This window comes from Sceloporus undulatus, chromosome 2, assembly GCF_019175285.1.
Source record: "Sceloporus undulatus isolate JIND9_A2432 ecotype Alabama chromosome 2, SceUnd_v1.1, whole genome shotgun sequence".
Lineage (NCBI taxonomy): Eukaryota > Metazoa > Chordata > Lepidosauria > Squamata > Phrynosomatidae > Sceloporus > Sceloporus undulatus.
The window spans coordinates 222,768,663-222,787,346 of record NC_056523.1 but is presented as its reverse complement, the minus strand read 5'-3'; the positions used below and the strand labels follow the sequence as shown (position 1 = coordinate 222,787,346).

General features: G+C 43.0%; 2 protein-coding genes across 2 annotated transcripts in view; both read right to left on the bottom strand.

Moving 5' to 3' along the window:
- EPHA1 (EPH receptor A1) overlaps positions 1 to 4,673 on the bottom strand; it is a 23,930-nt gene extending 19,257 nt beyond the window's left edge. The window contains exon 1 of the mRNA XM_042451317.1: positions 4,601 to 4,673. Coding sequence (XP_042307251.1) covers positions 4,601 to 4,643 — 43 coding nt within the window. The 5' untranslated portion in view covers positions 4,644 to 4,673. The remainder of the gene's footprint in view (positions 1 to 4,600) is intronic.
- A 2,140-nt stretch (positions 4,674 to 6,813) lies between these two features.
- Positions 6,814 to 18,441, bottom strand: LOC121922207 (ephrin type-A receptor 1-like). Its single transcript, XM_042451318.1, has 3 exons — positions 17,436 to 18,441; positions 9,821 to 9,976; positions 6,814 to 8,136 (listed from the first exon to the last, which is right to left on the bottom strand). The coding sequence occupies exons 1-3, from the start codon at positions 17,449 to 17,451 to the stop codon at positions 7,784 to 7,786; spliced, it is 525 nt and encodes a 174-aa protein (XP_042307252.1). The 5' UTR covers positions 17,452 to 18,441; the 3' UTR covers positions 6,814 to 7,783.
- Between the last annotated feature and the right edge of the window lie 243 nt (positions 18,442 to 18,684).

Below are 18,684 nucleotides of genomic sequence, written 5' to 3'. Positions count from 1 at the left end.
GCCCACAGTCAAGGTATGACATTCCCCCTGGAACAACAAGCTTCTCCCACTATTCCCACACAACTCCATCTCCATGTCCAGTGGCAGAAGGGAAAGTGTGTATCTACAGTTTGCACAACATCTGATACACTAGGGTAGGCACCCTTTTGAGCGGGGGCAGGTTGCTGTCCCTCAGACATCGGGGGGCCGAAGCCAAAAAATGAATAATTAAATAATTTAAGAAATTAAATTAAATAAATCGGGACATATGTAGGACAAAATTTTCAAATGGAGGACACTTTTTAAAAAATGGAGAACATGCAAAAAATTTGCTGATTTTCAAAAAAATGTTAATATAATGCATGTTTCTGAGGCTTCTATAGACAATTGCCCCCCCTTGCCCCGCTTGCCCCCTCTTGCCCCCGCTTGCTCCCCTTGCCTCCTCCTGATAGGCCAAGGCCCCGGCGGCAATCGGCGGCAGACTTGGGGGGCCGGTTCCCAAGCCTCGCTGGGCCAGTCCGGCCGTGGGCCGTAGTTTGCCTACCCCTGATACACAGTATATACTGGACTATAAATGACCTCTCTGTTCAGTCGAGGGCAGTTTTGGGGCCAAATTTGGATTTTTATAAGTCAAAGGTAAAACCTAAGGGTGTGTAACTAGGGTTGCCATATCCCGCCTGGGGTGGGACTTTCCCGTTTGGGCGGAGCCACACAGTCCCGCCCCGGTTTGGCCCTGCCCCTGGGACTCTCCCCCCCCCGCGAGGCCCTGGAGGCAGCTCCAACCCTCCCCGTGGCTGTGTGCCACCCTCCTGCCTCCCTGCCTGGGATTGCTAGAGAGCAGGTCTTCAGACACCTGCCACTCAGAGCTATTGCCAGCCCCACTGGTATATATGTCTTGCAAGAGGCTTACTTTCCAGGTTACAGTGAGGAAAAAAAAAAAGGCTCATAAATCGTTCATGTTTCACTGGGGTTTAATTGCCTCATCTTTTAAATGTTAAACCGCGTCAGTATTTTGTAATTCTTTATCCAGGATCGTTTTGAGGCCCTAAACCCTTTACTTGTAATATGCATTTTATCCGAAGCTGACCAATGGGGAGAAAAGAAGCAATCAGCCCTCCACTTGGGTTGGTTTTTCAGTGGCTTGGAAGGAAGACATTTTGCCTTGCTTGTAAATAGGAAGGGTTTGGGTTAGCAAAAGGCTGCAGAAATGTTTGACCCCCCCTTAAACATCCATGGCTCAGTGCTATGGTTCTGGGAATTTTAGTTTCTTGTGGCACCAGAGCTCTCTTGACAAAAGGAGGCTGAATGGTCGGTCCACAGAGCTACAGTTTCCCAGGATTCCATAGCCTCGAGGAGGAGGAGGAGGGGAGGAAGGGTGCCTTGAAGGGCAGAATTGGGGCAGAGGAGGAGGAGGAGGAGGAAAGCTGAGTCGTGGCCATTAGTCTGCCTTGTTTTTTTTTGGGGGGGGTGGGGGGTTTTAAAATTATTTTAAAATATAACATACTTATTTTATTTTATTTTATTCATTTTTATTATTGCTTTTTATTTTTTTATTTTATTAATTTTATTATTGCTTGTTTTATTTTATTTCATTATTTTTATTATTGCTTGTTTTTTATTTTATTTCTAATTTTTTTATTAAATATATACTACCCCTGACTTGTTTTTTATTTTTTTTTTCCATTTTTTTTATTAAATATTTGCAAGTGCATTTTCTATTGTATTATGGTGCTTTGAATGCTAACAAGTCTGCCTTTCCTGGACAATTTATGTGGTTGATGATGATGATGATGATGATTGATGATTGATGTGCTGTATTGTATCAACAAGTCTTGAGGCACGGCCAATGTAACTTGCTGTGATTTTTACAAACTCATGCGCAGTGAAGAAAAAACCACAGTCCCTTGCCCATACACACTTCTGAGAAATAAAGTTTAACCCGAGGGCAATACATTTCTGCCATCTGTCTAAGATAATGCCAAAATGTCCTCCATTTTGATCATGCCTAAAAAACATGCATTTTATTACATTTTTAAACCTTCAATTTTTTTGCACGCCCTCCATTTTTATAAAATGTGTCCTACATTTGAAAATGTTTGTCCTACATTTGTCCCGGTTTGGAGGTCCTGACTTATGGCAACCCATGTGTAACAAGGATCTAAAGGATGAAGCAAGGGAAACGATGCAAAATTCCATCAGGCATAGCTCCATGGGCTTCTTCATCAGGCAAAATGTTACAAACAAACAGGAGAGGAAAGAAACAACAATTGCAGATGTTAGTGATGCTTGCTGTTGTTTCAGTCCTTAGTAAAGATGGTATGCTGGGGGAGAATATCTTTTGCGGCAGGCCCCTCCTGGCCATATGGCAATAGGGAGATTTTCAAAGTCCAGGAAATTTAAAGTCCATTTGCATCTCAACAGGGACTCCTCTTCTGCAATCCAACATGTCTCTATTCCAGTGAGATCACAGCTTCTTTGTAGGCGAGAACAATGGATCCTCAAGAAGTCTCTGCCTGATGAAGAAACCATGGAGCTTAGAAGCTTGCAACAAATATACTGTGCATTTCAGTTGGTCATTAAAGGTTCACTGATGGATTTTTGATGGATACATCGATAACAAGGATTGAGATTTCGTTAATCCTGAGATATTGCAGACTTGGTACAAAGATTCACATCTGGATTTCTGTTGTCTATACCATTTATGGCAGCTTGTTCACATCCTTCTCTATAAATTCTTGCAAGCACAGAAATGTATGCAAATCAAAGGAGTTTTGATGGGGAAACTAAAAACTCTATCTCTAGCCTGGTACTGCCTTTCTAGTGCTACCTATTAACAGTGATTTCCAGTCTCTTAGTTTCTGTGGTACAACCATGTTGTGCTGCAGTCCAAGCTGTTGTTTAGCAAATAAACTTTATACTTCAATAGTTCCGAAGTGAAACAATATGGTTATTTTACATTATCTGATTAGGAAGATTATGGCAAATGGTTGATCTTTTACACTTCTTTGCATTTTTTATGACAAACGATAATTTTTTGAATCCAAACAGACTGTGCATACATAGATTTCCTTTTTAAGGGCTTCTCATGCACTTCAATGGAAGGGTAGCTCCATAATTTGCATTCTTTTGCAGAGGTAGCTGTTTCCTTCCATTTATTGTAAATAAACAATTTCCACCCTTGCAGCGCACAGCAACATGCCCATGACCATAAGACTGCTTGATGAGGAATGAATTTATTATCATCCATCACCCTCAACAAGTGCTATTATTATTACTATGCTACTGATGCTCAGCAAAGGGGCAGGCCATCAAGGTTTTGAAACTGTACTAAGTAGATTTGCTTTCAACACATGTATAACCGCCTGCAGACACATATCAAGGACTCATCTTCCAAAGCCAGTTTTGAGATTTCCCCCATTACATTTGAAATTATAGTTTTCATTGTTCTGTTACAGGATTTAGCTGTCTGATTTGACAGACTCCTTTATCAATAAGCTTCCGCAATAAACCCCATTTTCTAGATTTTAGTGTTTGGAGCACATATGTAAAAATTTCGCACTGGAATGCAAATGTATAACAATCGCAAAAGTGGCAAAAGATGCTTATCACATATTCTGCTTTGGAATACAGAGGGGGAAGTCTGGCCTCTTGCACTATTTTCTTAAAGAAAACTGCCCTCATAATCGTCCCGCTACTGTTTGACCCAATAGTTAAAAAAAACGCATGGACACATACCGAAGACTCATAACTATAAGTCGACCATAATCTTAGAGTGGGTCAAGTTTGGATCAAAATTATGGATTTTGACCCTTGGATAAGTCGAGGTGTAAAACTTAGGGGCATGTAACGAAGGATCTAAATGATGAAGCAAAGGAAAACAATGCAAACAAGAACCTGCAAAATTATGGTAGGCATAACTGTTTTAACTCATACTAAAGTGGATGGAAGAGAGTAGAGGGAGGTCAGGCTTCTAGGACAGATTGCACTTGCCTTATACCAAGGATCGTTCCCTTTTATAAGAGTTAAAGTATATATTTAATTTGACCCATGGATAAGTCGACCTGGGTTTTTGGGTCATTTTTTTGCTAAAATTTTAGACTTATACATGAGTATATACAGCATATTTTTTTAGTCCTGTAAACAGCAGTATCGGAAAAGGACCACTTTTCACTGAGAAACTGCATGTATGGGTATGTGAGGACCCTAAATCCTAAAGGTATCAAATCCCATCTGATCCGAAGCTAAGCAGCTAAGCTCAGCCTGGTTAGTATTTGGATGGGAACACCACTAGTGATACCAGATGCTGTAGGTTATATTTCAGAGAGGAACTGGCAAAATCTCTAAGTATTCCTTGTTGAAGAAAACCTATGAAATCATTGGGCTGCCATAAAGGTTGACAGGTGACTTGAGTCACACACCATTCATGTATGATGTTGTTATGTATGTATAGGTTTAGGGGTATATGTGTATGTATATGTATATGGATGATGTTTTCATGCCCTAACCTTCCTTCCAATAGCCCAAGATGGAAAAAAAAGCATGTGAGAAAGTGTCCATCGACTCTCTAGCAAACTCCCAATCTGGATTTCCCACTCTTCACCCTGTGTGTGAAAAGGGCTCCCTTGTGGAAGGGTGCGGAATTCCTGTTCCTGGGTACGGACCATCTCCTGATGGTGTGACGGAGCGCACGCGCAACAGGTTGCTGTGTCAGGTGATTTCCCAAGGTCATTGGGTTCTTGGAGGTGTTGGACAGTATAGAGCTTTTCCTCTCCCTGTCAAAAGTTAACATCAGGTCAGATTGTTCTCAAGATTTAAACAAATTAGGGAATGCAAAAGGAAAATTTCTGGAGCTTGCAAGCAAAAGACAACTCACCTTCTCAAGTACATGACCTCGTAGCTGTAGGGACCTGACTGCGATGCCGAGTTGGCAGCCAAGTCACTGAGAGTGCTCTCATTCTCTTGTCCGGTGAGATTAGTCCACCATGATGGACTTGGAGATAAAGAGGCCAAAGCATGAGACGCCTTCTAGAGTGGGTAGCCATCTATTCACATTCATATTTTGACTTTGCCCAGGTAACACACACTGGCTAAATCTTGCTAGCAAAATCTACACAGGACTGGAAGATAAGGGAGGTGGCTACTTCAGTGACAGATTTTGGATGCCAAATAGGCACCATGGTGGTACAAATCAGATCTTACCCATCAGGTCTTATGTATCAGCATCCACTAAAACCCTTCCTCTCCATTTGATTTCCTTCTCTAGCTAGCTGAATAACAAGGTGGCACATATTTCAACACAGTTGTGCCTCGGGTTACGAAATTAATTCTTTCCGCGGCCGCTTTAGAACCCGAAAGGCTTCGTAAGCCGAAAAACCCACCAAGGACTTGGGTCAGAACCCAAGTCCTTGGAAACAGAAAAGGAGCATTTCCCAGCTTTATTGTGGCACCATGGAATTATGATGCTTGAAGAGGTTTTGCCATGGTGTCAATACCTCCTATTCATCTTCCACAGAAGCCTTCATGAAGAAGGTTTTGCACGTTTATGGCAGTGGCCTCTGGTGGGGATGGGGAAGCATAACAGGATTCATCGAAACAATTATGTTGGTTTTAACTAAAATAAACAAGACAGTGCAACAGCCACACCATCTGCAAAACCACAGGATATTCATGGAGCAACTAAGAATGAATGAAGTGACAATAATGCAAAAGAAGTTAAAGGGCTTTTCTGTCATCATCACTGTATCATCATCCCCATCAATTTAATGCAATTTAGCAGTAAGTACTACTGCAATTTAGCACGCCAACATTCTTGTAACAAGGACTTTGGCATTTGATTTATGGGAAAGACAGCTTCCCCTGAATTTGAGTCACTACATGGAGTTAATCTTCAGATTGGCTTCTGATCTGCCAATAGTAGACACACTTGGCATGACATCCTGCCAAATGTCCTTGCAGAACTGCACTCTTCCCACTTCACAACAAGCTACTGGGGTTTGCACGTTATGGAAACATGATATCCCTGATGACTGAAAAGTTCCCCAGAGGAAAGCTCACATCTTGATTAGTATTTATGTAACTCTTCTATGGGTGTTCCAAGTACTTTACTTACACCAGGGATGGGCAACTATAGAAGAAGAGGGGGCCATTTTTCTTAATTGCTGGAAATGATGTTGCATCACGTCTGGCCACCCATAGGGGGGTTGTAAGGGGGATGGGGGGGGGGCTCTGGAAGGATAGTAAAATGCTACATTTGTGACTGGTTATGCATCAGTTTGGCTGGGTGTAGGGAGAAAAATGTCCCATAAACCAGTACTTTTTAAACATGGGGCCTAGAGGTTTGGAGGGGTGCCAAAGGCCACATGATCCTGTAGTTTGTCCACCCTGACCTACACCATACCCCTCATACAGCACCCCAGAACATTTGTACTACATAGCTGTGGGGGTTAAGGAAAAGAGCCAAGGTTCATAGAGTGAGGATTATTCTAGGGATGGGATGGGGACCAATGGTCATGTTGGCTGGGGTTGGTAGGAGCTAGAGCCCAAAAACAGCTGGAGGGGCACAGGTTCCTCCCTAATGCCTTAGGGCTTCATGCGCCTGACTGGCTTGCATTGGTTTGAGTGTTGGACTATGACTCTGGAGACCAGGGTTTGTTGCCCAGCTCAGCCATGAAACCCGCTGGGTGGCCTTGGGGAAGTCACACTCGCTCAGCCTCAGGGGAAGGCAATGGCAAACCTCCTCTGAACAAATCTTGCAAAGAAAAACCTATGATAGGGTTGCCTTGGGGTCACCATAAGTCAGAAATGACTTGAAGACACACAACAATAACAACAACAACAACTCATATTCTTAGTCAGAATTATATATAATATCTCACTAACCTTCATACCAACTGCATATTAACAGCAAATTGACTACATATACACACAAAAATACCTGAGCCCTGTTTGCATGGGCCAAATAAACCTGCTTCCCCTGGTCCTCTTGGTAGGGGGTCGAGACAACATAGGGCACAAACCCCAAGTCTAACTTGAACAGTGTCGATGACATATGGTCCAAACCCAGGACATACTCCTCTTATAATGGTGTTTAAAAAAGTCCCTGCTTGCTTTGCATCTTCCCGGAAGATCCAGAGCCCTCCATTCTGATGGTGGCTGGTTGTTTAAAATATGTCCCACTATGCCACCTGGCATTGCCACAACTGCTGCATGGCATTTTCTCAGAGATCAGTAAAAGGCATCCAGCTTTGTGATAAAGGCTGGGTGCCTCTTTCTGACCTCAGAAGCAAGTGACTTGCTCCCACTGAGTAGTGCTAAGCAACACAGTGGAATGTGTATGCAAACACTGTCCAGCATCAGAAAGGAGGGCCTTAGATAACATGGGGAGGTGGAAGCAGTCCAAGGCCAGATTACTCTGGGCTACCCCCAGAGTATTCTGCCTCAATGGCCCTGGTTGCATTTAGCTAATAAAGGTGGCATAACATAAAATAGCCAGCCTGGCATAGTGGTTTGTGTGTTGGACAAGGACTCTGGAGACCACGGCTGAAACCCCTGCTCAGCCATGAAATCCCCTAGGTGACCTTAGGCAAGTCACATGCTCTCAGTCTCACGGGAAGGCAATGGTGAACCTCCTCTGAAAACTTGCCAAGAAAACCTCCTGATAGATCTGCCTTAGGATTGCCATAACTCCAAAATGACTTGAAAGCACACAACTACACAGGAAAATTACAGTGCAGGTATCTCTAAAACTTTTTTTTTTTGCTTTGCTTGCTCACTTCCACAGGTTTGAAAGATCCCTTCCCCAGATTCACCACAGTGACTCACCTGCATGGCCTACAGTAACCCAGATGGGAGAACTGGTACTTTTGTGTGAGGCAGAGCTAAGCCCTGACACACCATTATGAGCCAGTACAGTGAAGCTGTAATTGGTATAAGATTCCAAGCCATCCACAACCACATTTGGCCTTGTCAGGCCTAATGCACTGGGGGAAAAAACCACGTCACTCTCGCAGGGCTCACACACCAGAAAGTTGCAGCGTTGGCAGGAGACATTGTAGGAGAGATCACTGCGCCCACCCTGATCAATGGGAGGTTGCCACGAAAGTGAGACCTGGCTCCCCACAAGGGAGAAGGTAACATTGTGGGGGGCAGAAGGAGGACCTGCAAGGCAAAAGAGAGAGTGCATTAGTGTTTATAATCTAATCTTCACCACCAAAGTGGGTTCAGAATGTGTTAGTCCTACCTGCACCTACATTATTAAAGCTGACATGATCAGTACAAAGTGTGATACTGTGATTGCCTTTAACCCTGTATAATATTTTTCCTTACCTTACCATTGAGCACAAATTGCCCACATACAATGGACAGAAAGTGCCTAGTGCATTCCAACATATATGTATATGTCTGTGTATAGGGACTATGAGATCCTTAGCCCGAAAAATGCAGGCCAAAACAGGGCACAAAGACTGGAGGCTACTGAGCCAATGTTCATTGGATTCTACACATGCTTACACCATGTCACATCACCACCATATAAAGCATGGACACTGGAATCTTGTTACGGCTTTCCACTAGTGAGACAAGGGTTACGCTGGAAGAACTTTTTCCCCCAGCACTGCGTAATGATTTAGCATACAAAATGGTTTTCTGAGTGATGTATTGGTGCAGCTATCCCCTCTCTGCAACCCAAATAGCCATGTGGGGTGTTGTGGGAAAGCTCCTTTATACCACCTTCATACTACTCCCATGTAGGGGTGCCATGTTCCAGTCCCTCATAGCCGGGCACCTAATTTGCATATAATGAAAACTGATATCATTATGCATAATAATTTGCATTCTGATGATGCAAATTCAATACATTAATCATTGCACTTTTTCTACCATTTTGTTTCAACTTCAGTACCAGCACCAAGCTCTTTTTTCCCGTCTCCACACCCCTAACTGATGTCAAGAAAGGTAGGCTTCCAAACAGCCCCAGAGAGTAAAGGGACTCCTTTTCAAGGCTGTTTTGAAGTGTACTGTGGTGCCTTACACCCAAGCCACTGACATAAGTACTGCATAACACAAGGTCATTGTTGTTTGTTTGCTTTCCTTTCTTGTCTTCTGGGCCTGTCAGGGGAAGCGGGGAAGGAATGGAAGAATAAGGTGATAATGTCACCCCAATGCAGTAGCAACTGGAGCCTGCAGGGCATGATGAGGTTCCCGCCAATACCAGTCTTCTTGCACATCTTTCTTCATCACCACTGCCACATTTTAACCTACCCATTAGCCTGTGATGAAGGAGAAATCCCGGATTTACTGTTTCAACTGGCCCAGCCAGCTGGGACATTTTTCAGTCCCTTCAATCCAGGATTTCCCAGGATTTCCAGGATGAATGGGAACCCTACTCCCATCAGATGGGAGACTACAATGGATAAGTTGGAGAAATTGATGCAGTATTTCTGCCATTGAGGTCAGTCAGGTGATCACTTTAGGCTTCTTTTTCTCTTTCTGTCTGCCTCTAGCTCTCTCTCAAACTTCTCTATCTAGCTGGGTTTTTGTGAAGATAAAGTGGGGAGGAATCATAACAGAGTTTTTTGTGAGTTTTTCGGGCTATGTGGCTATGTTCAAGAAGAGTTTATTCCTGACGTTTTGCCAGCAAACGTCAGGAATGAACTCTTCGGGAACATGGCCACGTAGCCCGAAAAACCCACAAAAAACTATGGATGTCGACCATGAAAGTCTTTGACTTCAAATCATAACAGAATCTTGAGACTGGAGGAGAAACGTCATACAAATGTAACTTTTGGGAGGCAAATGACCAATTCCCTTCTGTGAATGTACTGTTCTCCCATCTAGGACTTACGGGTGCAGGCAACAGTTTGGTCCTCAGTGGGTGTCCGGAAGAAACCATTGAGGCAGGGGCACTTGGCTGCTGCACGGAAACTGGAAGAGCTGTTGGGTGGGCATTTGAGGCACCGCTCAGTTGACAGCGAGTGACGATAGAATCCCATCTGGCAGGCTGTGGAAAGAACAAACCAGAGCATGAAACCTTCCAATCAGTGGCTGATATTAGATGCTTCACTTGGCTCCTGGTATACATTCCTTGGATACACCCAAAAGTAATCACACCTTACATTTAATTAGGAATACAATCTGCCACTAAGATGCAGAATCTTATCCTAGTAAACTTAAAAGCAGTTCCTTCAGATCCACAGAACATATTCTTTTTTTTACTTCACAGAGCTTAATGGATGAGATCCATCTCTTACCACACAGACTATTCCATTCCAGAACTAAGTGTCTATGTAAATAGCCAACTTATAGTGTCTGTTTAACACTCTGAACTCTCCCTGGAAGCCATGATGATTAAATTGAGGCTGTTGTATTTTGGCCACATCATGAGAAGGCACAACTCATTGGAAAAGACAATGATGCGGAGAAAGGTAAAAGGTAGGAGAGAGAGAGGAAGATCACATGCCAGATAGATAGACTCAATCAAGGAGGTCATGGGCCTGAATCTACAAGAGCTAAACAGAACAGTGGAGAACCGGGGGACTCAGAGATGTCTCATCCACAAGGTCGCCATGAGTCAAGGTCAGCTCAAAGGCAACTAACAACAACATTCAACACCATTTCCTTGACTAATTCTTTCTCCCCTCTGACTTGCACTTCATTCTACATTCTTGCCACCTCAAAACAGTGGTCTCCCTTCTGCTCCTCCTGTCTTTATTCCATTCAAGTGGCCAGGTAGACTCCAGCCAATGACTTAGTACAACCGGTGGTTGTAGTAGCAGCGGGCCACCATTCCAGTTCCCCTTTGAAGAACCAGTGGCCATTTGGGAGTGGAGGGTGGAGCCACGATTGTGCAGCTTGGGAAAAAACATGGTGCATGGATAATTCCTTGTGCAACATCAAAAAAGCAGTTACCCTACTATGATGCCTTCACTGATGCAAGCACTGAGTCACCAGGGGGTTATTCAGAATATAAACCCGGTAGAATGTGGGCTGAATCTTTGTTGTTCACATGCATTTCTAATGCATCTGATTAAGGGGTTTATTTTTTGGGGGGGGGAGGGAGGGTGCCAGAACGTCCCACTTAACCTGGGATAACCAATCTCGTGTCTTTTCCTTTGTTTTCCTAAAAGATTCACATTCTTGGCTGTGTGAATAACCAATGCGAATTGACCCAGGATAAACCAAGATAAAACTCTGCATGCCTTGAATGTGCTTTGAATACATCTGCATCATCATCTTCATCATTATTCACAGTGCTGACACATGTGAGCAACAGAACTCACAGAGATGCATATAGATGCATGTCTGATTTAAAAAATAGTGTGAACAATAAACTCGGAATGCATGAGAATATTCGGTTATCACACTAAAATCAACAATGTCTCAATAGGGTGTTAGATCTTAGATCTGTGTTCCAGCATACGTCCTGTAAAGGCAGCTTTAGGAGTTACCACTTTAGCCATTAGCTTTAGTAAGTTGCCAGTATTTTGGTCATCGTTTCTAACTTTTCCAGTGGTTTTCCCAAACCCACCCATGTCAGAAGGGCTCCCCTCCACAGCCTCTTTTAGCAGGGCATTTGTTAACTCTTTCCCCAGTCTCTCCTAAATCCACTGATGTACTTTTTCACATATTAGCTAAGAGCCACCACAGTGATAGAGTTGTTCTGACTTCTGCAGACAAGGAAACAAGAGAGAGAAATGGTTGCGTGGGAGGTACAAAGGGAGTGCCAAAGTCCTGGGGAACGAGGCAAAAAAGAAACATGGGCAACAGGCGCCAACTGGTTTATGTCATCAGAGGAAGGGAATGGAATGGAAATATGGGAAGGTGTTGGATTTTTTTTTTAATGGAAAACTATGAACGAAATAGGGGACAGCAGGTGGCAGCACCTACTATACAAAAGTAGATGCTTTCTTTTAACCCCTTCTTACATCCAGCCTGACACATATATACACCCATTATTTTATCTAATGAAATTCACAAATCTGTTCACATTTGGAGGTAAATGGGACTAAAATACAGTAGGCCCTCCATATCCACAGATTTTTTTATCCATGGATTCAAGCAACCACAGCGCTTTGTGGTCCTTATGATACGTGGTAAACTCCTGTGGCTGTGAGAGGGTCTCTCCCGTCCTTTGCTGAGCGCATCATTTGCTGGATTTTCTTGGTCAGCCTGTAGATCATTTGGAGGTTGTGTTTCCTCACCAGTTTTCCTATTCTGTCTGTGACTCCTTTAAGGTATGGTAAAAATACCTTCCCTTTGGGTGGTTGTTTGTCTTCACTCCTCTGGGTTTTTCTGGGTCTGGCAGCCCTTCTGATGTCTGAGCTGGAGTAACCATTAGCCTGCAGAGCCTGGTCTAGGTGCTTCAATTCAGTTTTCAGGGAGTGGGGTTCACAGATCCTATCCCCCCACTGTATATCAGTGTTTTTATTTTGCTTCTTTTGAGTCCTGGGTGATGGTTGGAGTTCTTGTGTAAGTATCTGTCTCTGTGTGTAGGTTTTCTGTATACTGTGTGGCGCAAACATTGGTTCAGTTTGCGGATGACTATGATTATCAAAGAATGGCAATGTTCCTTCCTTTTCTTTTTCCATTGTGAATTGGATGAAACTCTTCCAGAACACATAGCCCAAAAATCCCATAAGAACTATGGATGCCAGCTGTGAAAGCTTTCGACTTTACTTTGAGCATGGTGTAAAAGCTGAATAAGCAAGGTGCAAAAGGTCATCCATAGCCAAATTCTTCCTTTGGTGGGTCCCCGCAATTCCGGATTGATCTTAATTGGAATATAGGAGACAATTCCTTGTGATTAAGCAGGGATGAATTAATTCAGAGCAGATGGGATAATTTCCTTGACGGAATATATAAATTGCTGGGTGTTGTGTCTAAACTCCATTTACCCTGAGGGGAGAAATAGCTTTCACAAACAAGCCTCTTGGGCCTGTTTCATACGTCACATAATAGTCAACTTGGGTTTCCCACGGTGTTTACCAGCCTCCCTTGACCTGGTAGCCTGCAGGCTCTTGGACTTCAACTCCCATGGTCCCTCACCATTCACCAGGTTAGCCAGGGCTGACAGGAGTGGCAGTCCAAAACATCTGGTAGGTGCCAGCTTGGGGAAACCTGCTATATATGCTTCACAAGTGAGGTGCAGCTCAGGGAAGCAGACTTGACAAGTGTTTCAGTATGATACATCTTTCACAGAATCCTAGATTTGGAAGAGACCCCAAGGGTCATCCAGCCCAATTCCCTGCCATGCAGGAACTCATGATCAAACCACCCCTGACAGATGGCCATCCAGCCTCTGTTTAAAAACCTCCAAAGAAGGAGACTCCACCACTCTCTCAGGGAGAGTGCTCCACCACTGAACAGCTCTGTCAGGGAGTTCTTCCTAATGTTGAGGTGGAATCTCTTTACCTGTAGTTTGCACCCATTGCTCTGGGTCCTAGACACTTGAGCATCAGAAAACAAGTTTGTTCCATTCTCAATATGACATCCCTTAAAATATTTAAACATGGCCATCATGTCACCTCTTAACCATCACTTCTCCAGGCTAAACATACCCAGCTCCCTAAACATGTAAATGTATTCGTGGCATTCCTACTCTAACATTTTTAAGGTTATGTCAAATAAAATCTAAGTTCTAACACACTGAACATAAAAAACAAACCATAATGACCATGGAGAATTTACAGAAATTCAACCTAGACAATGAGGAAGTAGAAATAGTAAAAGAATTCTCATACTTGCGATCAAACATTGATAGCAATGGGGATTGCAGCCAGGAAATTAGAAGATGATTAAGAATGGGTAGAATGGATATGAAAGAACTAGAAAAGATCCTAAAATGCAAAGATATACAATTGAGCACAAACGTCAGAATCATACAAGCCAGTGTATTCCCTGTTGCCATGTGTGAATGTGAGAGCTGAACAGTTAAGAAAGAAGACAGGAAGAAAATTAATTCATTTCAGATGTGATTAGGCTTGCCATAACCCGGCGGCCCCCGTGCCATTCACGGTTTCGGGGGGCCCCTCCCGGTCACGGTCCGGTTTGGGCCCCCACCCGTGCCTTGTTCTCGGTTTGGGGGGCCTGCTCCGGCCATTGCCGCTGCCGCTAATGCGGCTGCTGCGGCGCCGACCCACCTCCTCCTCCTCCTCCGGCTCCACCTTCCTCCTCTTCCTCGGCAGGCCGGCAGCAGAAGCGCCGCTGCACCCACACCCCCACTGGGAGGGCTTGCGCGCTGCCCAGGCCTCAGTAGGGGCCAGTGGCAGGGCGCGCGCGCGCGCCTGCTTTCCCCATTCCCTCCGCGCGTGCGCGTGCCTGCCTGCCCTGCTTCCCTTCCTCCCGTGCCAGCCATCGTAAGGAGGAGGAGGGGGGGGAGGCGGGGGAGGGGGAGGAGGGGTTACCTGCCGCCCGTGCCAGCCATCATAAGGAGGAGGAGGGGGGAGAGGAGGAGGAGGAGGAGGAGGAATGAGCCGGGGGAAGGGTGCCTGAAGGCCAGTGCAGAATTGGGCCACATAAGGAGGAGGAGGAGGAGGAAGAGGAAAGCTGAGTCAGTGGCCATTAGGTCTGCCTTGGTATTTTGGGGGTTTTAAATTATTTTTTAAAATATAAATTACTTATTTTATTTATTTTTTTAAAATTTTATTATTGCTTTTTATTTTTTATTTTATTAATTTTTATTATTGCTTGTTTTTATTTTATTTCATTAATTTTTATTATTGCTTGTTTTTATTTTATTTCATTAATATTTATTATTGCTTGTTTTTATCTTATTTTATTAAAATTTATGATTGCTTGTTTTTATCTTATTTTATTAATTTTTATTATTGCTTGTTTTATTTTATTTCATTAATTTTATTATTGCTTGTTTTTGTTTTATTTTATTAATTTTTATTATTGCTTGTTTTTTATTTTATTACATTAATTTTTATTATCAAATATATACACCCCTGCCTTGTTTTTTATTTATTTTTTCATTATTTTTTATTATTAAATATATGCAAGTGCATTTTTTGTGTATTTATGGTGCTTTGAATGCTAACAAGTCTGCCTTTCTTGGACAATTATAGTGATGATGATGATGATGATGATGATGATGATGATGATGATGATGGTGGTGGTGATATTGATATCAACAAGCCTCTGAGGCACGGCCAATGTAACTTGCTGTGATTTTTACAAACTCATGCGCAGTGAAGAAAAACCACAGTCCCTTGACCAAGTACCTGTACACACTTCTGAAATGTACAGTTGAACCCGAGGGCAAGTCCTTGTCTGCCATCTGTCTAAGAATAATGCCAAAATGTCCTCCATTTTGATCATGCCTAAAAACATGCATTTATATTAACATTTTTTTTAAAAAAAAACCTCAATTTTTTGCGCGTCCTCCATTTTTATAAAAATGTGTCCTACATTTGAAAATGTTGCCCTACATTTGTCCTACATTTGTCCCGGTTTGGAGGTCCTCACTTATGGCAACCCTAGATGTGATGCTAGAGAAGGGTGCTGTGGATCAGCCAAAAACATAAACAAATGGGCCCTAGAGCAGATCAAGCCAGACATCTCCCTGGAAGCCAAGATGACAAAACTGAAGCCGTCATAGTTCGGACACACAATTCACTGGAAAAAATAATAATGCTAGGAAAGGTGGAGGGAAGTAGAAAGAGAGGAAGGCCACATGCTAGGTGGAAGAACTCTATTAGGGAGGTCATGGGAATGAGTTTGCAAGAACTAAACAGAACAGTAGAGTCTTGGAGATGTCTCATCCACAGGGTCACCAAGGTTTGAGATTGACTTGAATGCAGTTAATAACAATAACCTAACATAGAAAAATGCCTTCAGAGAAACTCCTTCAGGACAGAAGAACAGCGAACCTCCATCTACCACAGTATTCCAAAGCAGGAGGCATCTCACTGTCTATATAGGAACCAACATGTCTTTTTGTTTTGCAGGGACGGCTAAACAACTGGTCCCTTTTCTGTAAGCAACAGGACTGAGATAAATAGGCAGGCAGGCGAGCAGAGAAACTGGATGCAATTTGGGGAGGGAAAATCACATGCAGAGCAACATCCCTCCCCTGCGTGGGGGTGGCAGACAGTGGCACCAGCTCAATCACCACCACCCATCAATTAACTTTAACGAGGCCTGTATGGGCTTATTAACGAGGAGGAAGGGAAAGGAAGCTTCCACCCAAACTCACCAAGAAAAGCAGAAAGCTCCCTGTTAGGGAAGGCAGGAGAGCCAGGGTGCAACCACCAGGCAGTGTCCATCTGGCACCCTCTCAGCTGGCTGTTCCCATCTCCAAGCAGAAAAGAGGAGACACAGTCAGGAACAAGGTGACCAGATGTCCTAACCCACAGGGATGTAGCCAAGGGGGGGGGGGGATCTGGGGGCCCGGACTAAGTGCCACCATTAGAAAAATGAATGGTGTGTGCTGCTGCGCCGCCATGCCCAAGCCCCATTATAATGGTGGCACTTAGTCTGGACCCCCCCCCTTCCTAAAATCCTAGCTACGTCCCTGTAACCCACATAGAAGAACAAGGCACTGAGAAATGTAGGACATTTTAGAAAAATGTAGGACATTGCCAAATAAAAGCTGAAAAACACGCATATACATATAAAGTCATGCTTCTTAGCCATGCTCCAAATGGAGGACATTTCGGAATTCCTCCCGGATAGAAGGTTGAACTGGAGGATGTGTCCTGGAAAAGGAGGATGCCTGGTCACCCTGGACAGGAAGGAGGGAACTGATGGTCCCTTTGTTAGTTGTCTGGAGGTTTGTTGTTGTTAACCACCCTCAAGTTCATCTCGATTAATGGTGACCATGTGGATCAGAAATCTCCAAGACTCCCTGACCTCCACTACTCTTCTCCATTCCTGCAAATTCATACCCATATCCTCTTTAATGGAGTCCATCCATCTAGCATACAGCCTTCCTCTCTTTCTGCTTCCCTCCACTTTTCCTAGCATTATTGCCTTTTTCAATAAGTTGTGCTTCCTCATGATGTGGCCAAAATACAATAGCCTCAGTTTTGTCATGTTCGCTTCAAGAGAGATTTCTGGTTTGATTTGTTCTAGGATCCATTTATCTAACATTTTGGGTGTCCATGGGATCCTAAGCACTCTTCTCCAACACCACATCTCAAATGAGTTGATTTTCTTCCTATCTGCTTTCTTCACTGTCCAGCTCTCATATCCAGACATTGTAACAGGGAATACAATGGCTTGTTATAGTTCTAACCTTAGTGCTTCGTCGTTTATCTTTACATTTTAGGATCCTTTCTAGTTATTTCATAGCTGCCCTCCTCATTCCTTGTCTTCATATGATTTCCTGCCTGCAGTCCCTGTTTCTTTTTTTAAAACTTTTATTAAACATTATAAAAAACATACATAACAAATCACATAAGACATATAAACAACATATAAACATCAAAAAATAGCAAATACGGACATATACATACATAAAAAACCAACCATAAAAAGCTAAATTTCCAGTTTTCTGATAAGATACTTTAACTTCCAAGATGAAAATCTTGTCTTCTAAGCCTTCTGATTACTTAGTTTCCTTTATGTAATCAATAATCTGTTAATTCCAGTATCTTTTAAACAAGAACAAAAGAAAAAGAAAAAAGAATCACATTTTTCAGAGGTAATCACTTATAAACTCTATAGTTTATCTACCTTTATGGGTGGAACCCTGTATTAAATAATATTTCATTCAAGCTCTGACATTGAGTCGTTGTTCAGTAATTTTTTCTCTCTGTATAGTTTAAAACATAGCCAATCTTCTTCAATCTTTTCATTCTTGTCTCCTCTCATAAGAGTTGTGAGAATATCCATCTCCATAGCTTCATATAATTTCCTTAACCACTCTTCATTTTTATTGATTTCTGGTCTTTTCCATAATCTTGCGTATATGATTCTTGTAGAGGTCATCATATACAACACTAAACACCTGTTTTTCCCCCCGTTTCTTTACTCATTTCAGATGTTATATTTAAAAGAAAAAGAAGTGGGTTGAAGGGTATTTCGATTTGCAGAATCTCTGACATGAGGGAGTGTATCATTCTCCAATACTTTTGGGCCTCTTTGCATCGATACGATAGCTGTGCTCCCCTACTAGAACCTCCAAACAAGCTGCAGTCGCTGTTTCTATCCATTTTGACCCTAGATATGAGAACATTTTTCCTATTTCTATTTCATTGTCTAGATTGAATTTGTGCAGATTCTCCATAATCATTATTTTAAAAAAAAATGTTCAGTAATACGCCTTCCTTTGCTCTTTCTTGCCTGATCTTGGTCTGGAGGTACCTGCTAGAATTACACCATTAATGCTAAGCAGGTCCTTTGCTTGGTCTCTGCCCTTACTGGGAGACTCCTAAATTGCAGGCTGCTATGAGCTTTTCTACTGAAGCTCAAGAGGAAAATGTAATAGACGTATAAATTTTCCTCCACAGTCGAAGCTCTGTTCTAACTGCTTCTTTGGGAACCATAATCATGTAACCTGCCAGAAACATCCAGAACTGCAGACTGAAAAGCATATATTGCTCATCCACCCACTACTATACCAGGGAAGGAGCAAATCCAGAGCCACATTTATTTTCCAACTGCTATACAACAGTGGCACTGACTCAGTCCCTTGCTAGCCTGCTCTCTGTTGTTTTGGTGTGCAAAACAAGTCATTTCTGACAGGGGTTAATTAAATGGTGT